Genomic DNA, 11,783 nt, shown 5'->3' with positions numbered 1-11,783 from the left:
ACACGTGACAAAGGTACTGACAAGCGCCGAGAACCAGTAAAGAAAATAATTTTAATGTTGATCAAACCACTGAAACACACACACGTGACCTGTCAACGTCCTGACAGCTTTTCTAAAGTCACTTGAAGCGTCCTGGGGGGGGGGGGGGGGGGCTAGCGAATACAGGTATGAGGCACTATATAGGGGCTTAGCCTTGCTCTGAAGCGCCACATCACGTGGTTTAGGTGGAATGATGGCAGGGGTGTGAAACGCTCACAGAAACATCAAAAATGACGTCACGTCCTCTGCTGTGCTGGCACACATGAAACAGGCACAGGTACAACACTGCTACTTCACTACGACGGGAAACAATCGTTTAATTGGACTAAACAGCTTTGAGAATATAAATCCAGCGTTGGGGTGTGGGGGGGCTCCTCCACCTGGGGTGAAGGGTGCGGGTGGGGAGCAGGCGGCTGAGGGCCGTCAGCGGCGCTGGTCGTAGGTCTGTAATGTGCTCCACTCGTAGGAATCTGCAGGACAGGCCAGTTACACACACATACAACGTTACACACAAGAACGTCTCACACACACACACACACACAAGAACGTCTCACACACACACAAGAACGTTACACACAGGAACGTCACACACAAGAACGTTACACACAGGAACGTCACACACACAAGAACATTACACACAGGAACGTCTCACACACACAAGAACGTTACACAGGAACGTCTCTCACACACACAAGAACGTTACAGGAACGTCTTACACACACACAAGAACGTTACACACAGGAACGTCTCACACACATGAACGTTACACACAGGAACGTCTCACACACATGAACGTTACACACAGGAACATCACACACAAGAACGTTACACACACAGGAACGTCTCACACACAAGAGCGTTACACACAGGAACGTCTCACACCCACACAAGAACGTTACACACAGGAACGTCACACAAGAACTTTACACACAAGAACGTTACACACAGGAACGTCTCACACACACAAGAACGTTACACACAGGAACGTCTCTCACACACGCACACAAGAACGTTACACACAGGAACGTCTCTCTCTCTCTCACACACACACACACACACAAGAACATTACACACAGGAACGTCTCTCTCTCTCTCTCTCTCTCACACACACACACAAGAACATTACACACAGGAACGTCTCTCTCTCTCTCACACACACACACACACACACACTGAGGACTCAGTCTGCTGTCAGATGGCTACGTACCCGGGTCCTCCTGGCTCCTCTTCCCCATCAGCCCCACAAAGGAGTTGATTTTATGTCCTTCAGGGAGAGAAAAGCAGGATAAGCAGCTAAGTGTGTGTGTGTGGGGGGGGGGGGGGGGGTGGATCAACAACCAGTTTCCTGATGATGATGAAGGTGATGATGAAGGTGAGTCTGGACGTGTCAGGATCTTAAGTCTCAAGGATGGAGGGCCTGTGTGTGTGTGTGTGTGTGTGTGTGTGTGTGTGTGTGTGTGTGTGTGTGTGTCAGGAGCTTGGAGCCATCAGGCCACTAATAAAAACGCAGCAGTTTGAAGGCAGGTCTCTGTGGCGTGACGCGTTTCCGCTGCATGGCAGTTTGATCACGTGACTCTCAGCTTTACGCGCCGGCCCGTAACTCTTGCTGGCGCTGTCGTGACCCGCAGGAGCCGGGAACCGGGAGGCGGGTTGTGTTTCACCAGCAGATCTAATGAGGTTTACCCGGATGTTGAGCGGTGCAGTCGTTCTCTGCTGTCTGGACCGGTTTGGTCCGCCCCGGTTCACCACGCTTCCCGGCGAACCGTGACATCACCAGCTCCAAGGAAACACCGGCAGACTGGCACCGGAGCTGGTACTGATCCAGCTGGACCTGACGGACAGGCGGACTGAGCGGGGCCCTGTCAATCTCAGTAATGGACCGTAATTTGATCTGGGGAGTGTGTGTGTGTGTGCGTGTGTGTGTGTGTGTGTGTGGGGGGGGGGGGGGGTTGCTTGCTTACATTACCGCCCTGCGTGTTTGCATCACTCGCTCCCTCTAACGATGAGTGACTGCTGGCCGGACGGCGGCTGACTCACCCCCCCCCCCCCTTATCTCGCCACACAGGCTTCTACTCCGCCCGCCGCCGCCCAGCCGGCGGGGGCAGGCGGAGTAGCTGACGGGTAATTAGAACCTGTGAAACCTCAAACGAACCGAACCGGCCTTCAACTACTGTTGCTACTAGAAACACAGTTACTGAAATGGCTGGAAACACACATCAGAGTTCACCATGACACACACACACACACTCACACGCACACACACACTCACACACACACTCTCACACACACACTTACACACACTTACACACACTCTCTCTCACACACACACACTCACACAGGTTGAACAACTCCCTCACTCCCCAGTACAAGTCAGGTGCTACTCATTCATGATGGAGGGATGAGGGATGAGTCCCTTAATTGAGTTTTCCTGAAACCAAACTGAGGACCCGCAACACGCCCCCCCCCCCCCCCCCCCCCCCGGGACTGGACTTACTCTTGCGGGTGATCTGTGCGTTTGCTGCGGGGGGAGACAGGAGAGGGCGGGTTAGAGCAGCAGCGAGGGGGGACGCCGACAGACCGGGTGGGAGGCTCTTACCCGTGGAGCGCTTCCCCATCAGGCCGATGAACTGGCGCGGCCGCGGCTTCCTGGTCATCCTCAGCAGGATCTGCCTGAACGGGTCGTTGGCGAGCCAGGCGTCCTGGGGGGAGGGGGCGGGGGGGTGGGAGACGACACACACTCGTGAGGGCTGGCGCTGCTTACACACACAGGAAGTGGATTGAACCGTTTCCCGCCATGGTCACAGCGTGTTGGCCCAACAATAATGTAAGAAGAAGACAATAAATGTCGCCTCTCCTCCCTCTAACACACACTCACACACACACACACACACACACACACACACATACACACACACACACAGGCTGTATCAATCTTTATACTTGGATTAAACTAAGTGTTTCTATTTCGGTCTCAGCTGTATTTCCATGATGGGCATTACTCAGAGTTGTGGAGCCCCCAAGTGCGTGCGTGTGTAAGTGTGTGTGTAAGTGTGTGTGTGTGTGTGTGGGGGGGGGGGGTGCTGGTGCATCTGCAGCTCGGTCTGCTTGGCGTTTTTCCAGCAACACAAGACGTGTCCTCCATGTCAATGAAGACGCTGCTGCAGCTTTCAGTACTTATTGAAGGGGGGGGGGGCGCAGGAGGCTCCCCCCCCCCGGGTCTCACCTGTGTGTGACTACCTGTTGTTCTCACCCTGTGGAGGGTGGACGTATTGCGTCACTGATGTGTTGAGTATCTCAGAGGAGAACCAATGAAGCGGCGGATCCCCTGCGGTTCCTCTGGTTGCTGCAGGTTATTCCTGGACTCAGCTGAGCCCCACCTGCCTCTGATCACCTGACCCCTGATCTAGAATCAGCCATTTACAACATGTTGGGAGACGTGTGTGTGTGGTCTTTGTAATCTTGTGTAGACCTTTTCTGGTATAACCACTACCTTATCAGGACCCCTGGTCCTCATGGGGACCAAAGACCTGGTCCTGATGCAGCAGAACTTCATTCATGAACACCTGGTCAAAGGTAGAGTGAAGGTGGAACCTGCAGTCAGCTTGAGGTTGAGGTGAGGGTTAAGATTAGGGTTTGGGTGAGGATATTCACATGAATGGAAGTCACTGGAATGTCCTAATGAGGATAGCTATGCATATGTGTGCGTGTGAGTGTGTGTGTGAGAGTGTGTGCGTGTGAGTGTGTGTGTGAGAGTGTGTGAGTGTGTGTGTGTGTGTGAGAGTGTGTGAGTGTGTGTGTGATTTCACAAATCTGCATCTGAATGCATCAGGCAGCTTCGACCTCGGACGCTAACAAACAATTTATCGACATTTCTCAATCTCTACTGACCAGCTTTAGATTCCTGGAGGCTGTCTGATGTTGGAATAAACCCCGCCTCATAATAATAATAATAATAATCATCATCATCATCATCATCATCATAATCATGATCATAACTACAATAACAATGAAACTCACTCATTTGCCCCTCATCTTTGCTACACACTCCTGAGTACTCAGTACTTCTACACGTTAGCAGAGACAGAACCTTCATCACTTGAGTCAGTAATCAGCTGCTGGAAGACCTCCACATAATAATAAGAATAACAAACTAATCATGATGATAACAACAATAATACGATTGTAATAATAATGATAACAAGAAGAAGAAGAATAACACAAAAATAACAACAATAATAATAAGAATAATGTCGAGGTAAATGTTGATTCTGTCGGGAACCTCCGGGCTCTCCTGCTTTCTTATTCTTCTTATTAATTTTCTAATTAATGAGGATTAAAACAATTAAAGCCGACTCTGAGAACAGCAAGGTTACACACTGCGCGGAGGTTCTTCTGCTCCCTGGTACCAAAGACACCGGAACCAGACCCTAGAGCCCCGAAGCAGAGCCCCGCGGACCTGCGTACCTGGACCTGGCTGCTGCTGGTCCAGTAGTCCACCTCCTCTTTGGGCTCCTCGCAGGAAACTTGGGCGGCGGCGCAGACCAACATCAGCACCGGTACAAGTAGCAACTTCATGACGCCGAACTGGTCTGGCGCGCGCGAACCGGGTCAGAAAACTCGCCGACAGCAGCCGGTGACGTGCGTGAGAGCGATGCGGTGCAGCCGCGGAGAGTCGGTGGTGGTGGTTGAGCGCGCGCTGCGTTCTCGCTCAGTAGTCCATGGTGCGCTCGCGCTGGGGTCTCCAACACCTCCGCGCGCTCTGTCTTTGAAGCTCCGTCCCCCTGTCTCGTGCGTCTTCCTTTATAGCGGCGACGTCGCTTGGTAACGCTGTTACAGTAGTGTGATTACTCGCGCCCGGTCACGAGCAAGTGCGTTAGTTAACGGAGGCACTTTAGTTATTATCACGAGCTGTAAAGCGCGTGCGTCACGGACATCCTCCGCCAAACAGAGCCGGGAGGAAGCCCCGGATTGACGTCTTTCTGCTCCGCGTATTCACTTCATAACGGAGAGACATTTATCAGATTATCAGCTCCTAAACCAACAGGACAGCGACATGATGGTGACGTGGCAGCCAAGACCGCTGAGAACTTCAGTCAGTCAGCACCATACAACACATCTGTCTTGCAGGAGACCCGGTTCTACTGGGCCGGCTGACCTGGTTCTACCGGGGCCAGCTCACCTAGTTCTACCTGGGCAAGTGGACCCGGTTCTACCTGGGCCTGCTGACCTGGTTGTACCGGGGCCAGCTCACCTGATTCTATCTGGTCCAGTGGAACCAGTTCTACCGGGGCCAGCCCACCTGGTTCTATCTGGGCCAGTGGAACCAGTTCTACTGGGGCCAGCCCACCTGGTTCTACCGGGGCCGGCTGACCTGGTTCTACCTGGGCTAGAAGACCTGGTTCTACCAGGGTCAGGTGACCTGCTCCCATCAGGGGTTGGTGGTCCTGGTTCTATCAGGTCTACACTTAGGAAACACAAGAGTCTGGTTAGACCCCGGTGACGCAGCTCTGATTTTCGTGGAAACTTTATTTCATGGAGGCTGAATTTTTAGACAGGAATTACCTCGTATTTTATTGATGTGTTAAACCACACGCGTGTGCAGCTACGTCCTGCTTCCCCAGCCGAGGGAACATACGCAACCTCTGGTGTGAAAGCCTGAATCAAAGGCAGGAGGGTGCGTGACGCATGTGTGCCACTGATTTCCATTAGAAAAGCTGTTTGTTGAGAGTGGTGTGTTCAGGCTGAATAGAACCCAATCCCAAGTTCCATGCCCCCACAACTCAAGTGGTAGATCTTCTCAAGTGCCTTTATTCCATCAACTGTAAGTTCATTTTATTTACATGTGTGCTTTTGGCAAATGCAAATGTTTTTTCTTGGGTTGGGGGGGGGGGGCTTCCACTGTACTCATTTGCAAGTGTTGTTCACCCATCTGATTATGAATCCAGTTCTCTCCCCTTTCACATTAACACTGGTTACGTTGATGTTCCATTCCTGAAGATAGCAGTTGACCCAGCAGGAGTCTGGCTCTGCTGCAGGGTTCTCCTGTTAAAGGTGCTATGTGTAAGATCAGACTGATACCATTTGACATGACGTGTGGGGTTTTAAACGTTATCAAAGGCAGTTAACGTCTTTCAAAAAGAAACAAGAAAAGAGTTTGCCTGTTTGTTTGTTTTTTATGTGACACAAACACTGTCACAAACACGTCAACCAGCAGAAAGCAGTCTGGGTACTCAATAATCTACATTGTAGCTTTGTTAGCTCCTGCATTGCATCATATTAGCAAGAGCAACAGTTGCATGGTTCTGTATGTCATTAGTGCTAAGCTAACTAAGGTCCATTTGGAATGATCCAAACAGGTCTCAACATGCTTAGTTGTGTTGCTACCTGAAATAGAGCAGCAAATCCTAAAACTCATCAATAAAAGACCATTGTTGAGCATCCCCTCATTTCAAAGTCAGCGTGTTCTTGGTCAAATTCCTAAAAAAGAAAAAATCCGTGCTTAACAAGAACATTTGAACATTTCCGTCTAAATTTCACACTTTTTCTAAAAGCATTCATGTCTTACAAAAAGCCATCAGGGTGAAAACACAAGAAGCCTGAGTGGTGGTGTCCTCAAAGTCATGTGACCCTGGTGGAGCTCCTTCATAGGCTAACGTTAGCTTAGCACTTCTAACGGCTGCATTCAGGCTTCCAGCATCATCAGAGGGTTCATTAGTGAAGATAATCATGATGAACTCAACCTGGAAGATCATCAACTTTTATTCAGAGCTGATTTACTGATTCAATGACATGGAGCAATCCTATTGGCTGCTGGGGGAGGAACCAGGAGATGACCACTTCCTGTTGGTGGAGGAACCAGGAGATGACCACTTCCTGTTGGTGGAGGAACCAGGAGATGAACACTTCCTGCTGGTGGAGGAACCAGGAGATGAACACTTCCTGTTGGTGGAGGAACCAGGAGATGAACACTTCCTGTTGGTGGAGGAACCAGGAGACGAACACTTCCTGTTGGTGGAGGAACCAGGAGATGAACACTTCCTGTTGGTGGAGGAACCAGGAGATGAACACTTCCTGTTGGACTACAAACATGCTCATCCCTGCTGTGCCCTACTGCCTCTGTCCTCTCATACAGGCAGTATAACGACACTTAGCACTCTAGCTAGCTGGTTAGCATGCTTTGGATATCTCTGCAACTCAATACATGAATGTATTTCAGATAAAGTGAAACCTGTAACTTCTTCTGTTGATTTTAGCTGAAGACTGAAATACCTAAAGTGGCTTCGGAGTCCTGGCCTCCCTGTGAGGGGTCCTGAGCTACGTTGTTATGAAGAGACGATGTCTTTATGAGCGTGGGCGCAGAGAAAGTGAGGAGGTGCAGGTGGCGGGCTGCCGACAGGTTTCCTTCACCAATATTAATTACTTATCTCTACCAGGGGAGGTTCCACGGACAGAGAACCACTCCGGACTGGAGTTTAATCATCCTTGGAACTGTGACAGGTCATCCAATTAGCAGACAGAAGGGGGGAGGAGGGGAGACAGAGGTGAGGAGCTGGAACCATGGGAGGGAGTTACCACAGCAGCAGCAAATGAGATGCTGATGTCATGCATAAATATGCTGCAGCACAAGTTGCTTTCATGCGTGGAAGGAATCCAGAGCGGGTGATTTGTTGATCTGATGAGATAAACCTGAGTGGAAGCAGAGCAGGAACACGAGGGAGCAGCGAGAAGATCGGCGCTGTAAACAAGGATCCTACACATTCCATTTACATTTAAATGCGAGTATTCATGCTAAATCTGTTCAAACTACACGGAACAGAAACGTGGCGAGGAGGTCTTCACCACGATGTCAGCAACTGAGGGCTGTTGGAGCAGCAAAGAGATGCACTACATTTGACCTGAAGCTCACAAGTGTGGTCATAATTCTGCCCTCCACTCAGGGGATTATTGTTTGTGCGCTGCTGGACTGACGGTCAGCAGGATCGTCCAGATTTGGTGGAGGGGCAGAACCTGGGCCGAGGAGAACCTGCTCAGTTCAGTTCCTGAGTGAACTTGCTTCTTGTTTTACTGGACTTTGATTGCTGGGTCATTTATTGATGTGTTTATTCTCCCCTTGGGAGCAGGATTCTGGGAGTTATTCTCTTCTCTCTTAAACCTTCAATCCGGGTTCATTTAATCTGATTGAAGCTCACGATTTGCCAGCCTGGGGTGTTGTGATGGGACCGCGGTGAACCCGGTGGTCTTCGATGGCTCCGCCTGCTATGGAATCCTCACTATTTACAGTTAATTTTGTGAAGAGTAGAACTTGCAGGACAGCGTCCTGGAGAGCAGCGAGACGTCCTTTAGTGCCTCCAAGTCGCAGATTTACAAGGTTTTCATGGAAATGTTGTGTTCTTCCGCTCGGTGTCGGGGGAGCAGCTGAAACCCTCAGTGATGGCGGTGGTGTGAGTTGTAAGAGCCTAAATATTAAAATCAGTGCTCGTATTCAATGTCTTCAATTACAAATGTGGGATGAAGTAATTTAGACATTCATCAACCTGACGCTTCCGTTAATAAATGAGTCTTGATGGCTTTCAGTCGGATCCACTCCAAAAATATCTACGCCCTGTGTTTCAGACTTGGTTCCTGAGGTCACACCGGGCCGTGCGAGCTGGTCGTGGTGCCCATCGCTGGGATGTCACTCCAGCGGTTCAACAGATCTGCAAATCTGGTCTGTTCTCGTCTCTGCATCGACTTTATTGTTGGTTTAATTAGAAAATTGCTTTGTTTTTGGTATAAAAACAGGACAAACAGTAGAATCCTGGTATTTTTTACAGGGACACTGGTCGGTATGCAGCTCGAATCGAAGTTAAATTGTTGCCCCCCTCAACACCTCTGTGAGACCTGAGCTCTCCAGGGTGATTCTGCTCAAATTAAAGATGCTCTGATAATGTCGGGGGGGGGGGGGGGGCACCACAGTCACCAGATAGCTCACAACAGGGGCTCAAGCAGTTAATTTCCCAGTGAGAACCTGATAGCAGTGACAGGTCCATGTGAAGCAGGAGCTGCGTAACCCATTAATGACCGCTTGCTCTATTTAGTGTGAGTGTGTGTGTGTGTGTGTGTGTGTGTGTGTGAGAGTGTGTGTGTGTGTGTGTGTGTGTGTGTGTGTGTGTGTGTGTGTGTGTGAGAGAGAGAGAAAGGGGGTCCACATTGGCTCGTCCACTAATATCATCCCTCATATGTAAACTCACCGAGGAGGAAACTCATTTCAGCCGCTTGTATTCAGGATCTTGTTCCTTCAGTCATTACCCAAAGCTCATGACCACAGCTGAGGGTTGGAACGTAGACTGACCGGTAAATTGAGAGCCTCGCCTTTGGAACAGACTGGTTTAGCACCCCCATCACTGCGGGTGCCGCCCCAATCCGCCAGTCAATCTCCCGCTCCATCTTACCCTCACCCATGAACAATATATATACATATATATATATATATATATATATATACATATATATATATATATATATATATATATATATATATATATACATATATATATACACAATAGCAGAGCATTTTATTTTGTACTGACACGGCAAAAACTTTTATGTCTGCATTTTAAAGAAGAAAATCAAGAATATTTGATTTTTTATTTTCTTTAATCTTTTTGGTATCGTGAGCCCTGTTTCGTATCGTTTCGTGAGTTCACCTTTACGTTGCACCCCTAATAAATAAATGTTATAAGGCTTTTGTAAGGGATCGACTTTATGCAAGCTGAGTCGTGAGGAGCAGCGCTGATGTCGGTCAAATGATGAGATATCCGCCCTACCGATCACTGCCTCCGTGGAGAAGTGAGGCGATCCACGTCTGAAGAACTCTAGAAAAGTACTCCACATGAATAAAAAACATTGGTTCTGTGGTTGTGGCTGTCATGAGGACTCAAACTAAGAGAAGAGGTGTGAATAAACCAGAATCTCATGTGTATTCATGCAGGTCAGTGAGGGTAGAGCGTTTATCTGCTGCCTCAGATCCATTTACATGTCAGCAACAAAGAAGTCACACGGGGACCCGAACAGCAGGCCCAGGCCGCCGCTTTCTCCAACCAGTGAGTGGACGCCAGGTTCTGTGGGACTGCTCAGACCTGCTGGCCCCGTCGGGCACCACTGTTGCCGTATCCATCCTTTACTTCACATTCATGACCCGGTGAATGCGCCGTGTTTGCCGAGTGTAATCAGTCTCCTGCTTGGTGCTGTGATTAGATCAATAGTGAAGTCCTTTACTCCTGCGGTTCACACACCAGCATCCAGGGGTCACAGGGGCCCAATAATACGCCTCCCAGCTAAAGACTAATTCAATTTCACCACTACTTAATTCCCTAGATGTTTGATTGCATTACATCACGGGGAACACAAACATCAGATAGATGCCAGATGAGAGCTGCGAAGGGAGCACTGGCGGGGAGCTGTTTGCCTCGCCGCACACCTCTGATCACATTTGCAGTGCGATGCAGGTGCAGCTGCAGGATGTTGATGCAACACTAGCGCTACATTGGTCCAGCTGCTGGATAAGAGACCACGGCTGCTCATTCAGAAGGTTCCTGGAGCGTCGTGAGCTCTGGCGTTGATGGGGAGAGCTTGATGTCCCAAAATGGCCCCCACAGAGAGCTACGCATCCTCTTTACTTTACATGGCGTTTCCTCTCACTGGTGGTCCACACATGCGGGTTGGACCGTGCACATGCAACCAGGGGAGTGCAGGTCACCCCCATATGTCCGTCTGTCACATAAACATCTGTCATATTATTATCATTATTATTATTATTTGATGTTGAATTTGTGCTCTAAAAGCTTCTTCAAATTACTGTTTTTTTATGTGTTGCCATTTGTCAGCAATGTGTGAACGTCATTCTGACCTGTTGACGCTGGGATGATGGTGATCAGACAGATGTAACTTCACTTCCTCCTGGGGGGTGACATCATTTCTGAGGCAGCAGGCCTTCGCTCGGACCGCCGCGAGACGCTTCTGGTGTTCTGCAGTTGTTCTCTCCAGCATTTAAAACGCTGAGATCTTTACTCCTGCGTGAGCAAATCAGGTAAAATTCCAACTGTCAGTGACTGCAGCTGTGCAGGTCTCTCTGAGCTGAACACACTTAAGCAAACGATTCCACCAGGGAACAAGACCAAGAGGCAGGAACCAGGTACCAATGGGGACTCGCACTCGCAACTTGGAGTCGCAACGAAGTCACAAACGAAAACACACACACACACACACACACACACACATACACATACAATGCCTTCAGACTTGAGGTTCATTCAGTTGTTTGGTGTCAGGTGGCGAGGATACAACAACTGAGGAGGAGTGAAGTCTGCAGCAGGAAAATGGAGGACGGACAACCTCAAACTTAAAAAGGCTCCTTAAAACATGTCCTGACATGTAGCATAACGTTAGCATGCTACAAGCTCTGTAGCTCAGGAGGCTAAATTTGATCGCACTGGTGTGATTTGAAGAAGACTTCTGTAGATTCTCTGATTGCTCTCACATCACATCGGCGCCGCCTCCATGCTGAAGCTGTGAGTTGCTGCAAGGAAAAATCACGAGCCAGGAGTTCCGTTTGAAGGCAGCAGGAAGACAGCGATGTCCGGCAGCTGGTGGCTCCCACACCTGAATCCACTTCAGAAATCCAGCCAGAGGCCAAAAGAGGGCTGCACTCACCCTGAGCGTGCTAGCAGCTGGCCAGGCATGCCTAACCGTGCCATGTGTAGCCT

The 11,783-nt window shown here is 49.6% G+C and overlaps 1 protein-coding gene across 2 annotated transcripts; it reads right to left on the bottom strand.

Moving 5' to 3' along the window:
• Positions 1–31: 31 nt before the first annotated feature.
• On the bottom strand, positions 32–5,029 carry tac1 (tachykinin precursor 1). Of its 2 annotated transcripts, XM_086194373.1 has the most exons (5): positions 4,504–5,022; positions 2,636–2,738; positions 2,534–2,557; positions 1,247–1,303; positions 32–509 (listed from the first exon to the last, which is right to left on the bottom strand). In XM_086194373.1, exons 1-5 carry the CDS (start codon positions 4,612–4,614, stop codon positions 463–465), a joined length of 342 nt encoding a protein of 113 aa, XP_086050499.1. In that variant the 5' UTR covers positions 4,615–5,022; the 3' UTR covers positions 32–462. The 2 variants fall into 2 exon arrangements, with proteins under 2 accessions (XP_086050499.1, XP_086050500.1); XM_086194374.1 differs by lacking the exon at positions 2,534–2,557 and having other exon boundaries at positions 4,504–5,029.
• Between the last annotated feature and the right edge of the window lie 6,754 nt (positions 5,030–11,783).

The sequence above is a fragment of the Aulostomus chinensis genome, chromosome 22, assembly GCF_037954235.1.
Source record: "Aulostomus chinensis isolate RoL2024-O1b breed Wild chromosome 22, RoL_Achi_v1.0, whole genome shotgun sequence".
Lineage (NCBI taxonomy): Eukaryota > Metazoa > Chordata > Actinopteri > Syngnathiformes > Aulostomidae > Aulostomus > Aulostomus chinensis.
The sequence above is the reverse complement of the archived record's forward strand: the minus strand, read 5'-3'. Positions and strand labels throughout refer to the sequence as shown.

Coding starts and splice junctions, on each gene's coding strand:
- tac1 (XM_086194373.1), bottom strand. CDS start 4,614: ATGAAGTTGCTACTTGTACCGGTGCTGATGTTGGTCTGCGCCGCCGCC. Junction 2,558..2,635: donor GATGGGGAAGCGCTCCACGG/GTAAGAGCCTCC, acceptor CTCCCCCCGCAG/CAAACGCACAGATCACCCGC. Junction 1,304..2,533: donor CGCACAGATCACCCGCAAGA/GTAAGTCCAGTC, acceptor CTCTCCCTGAAG/GACATAAAATCAACTCCTTT.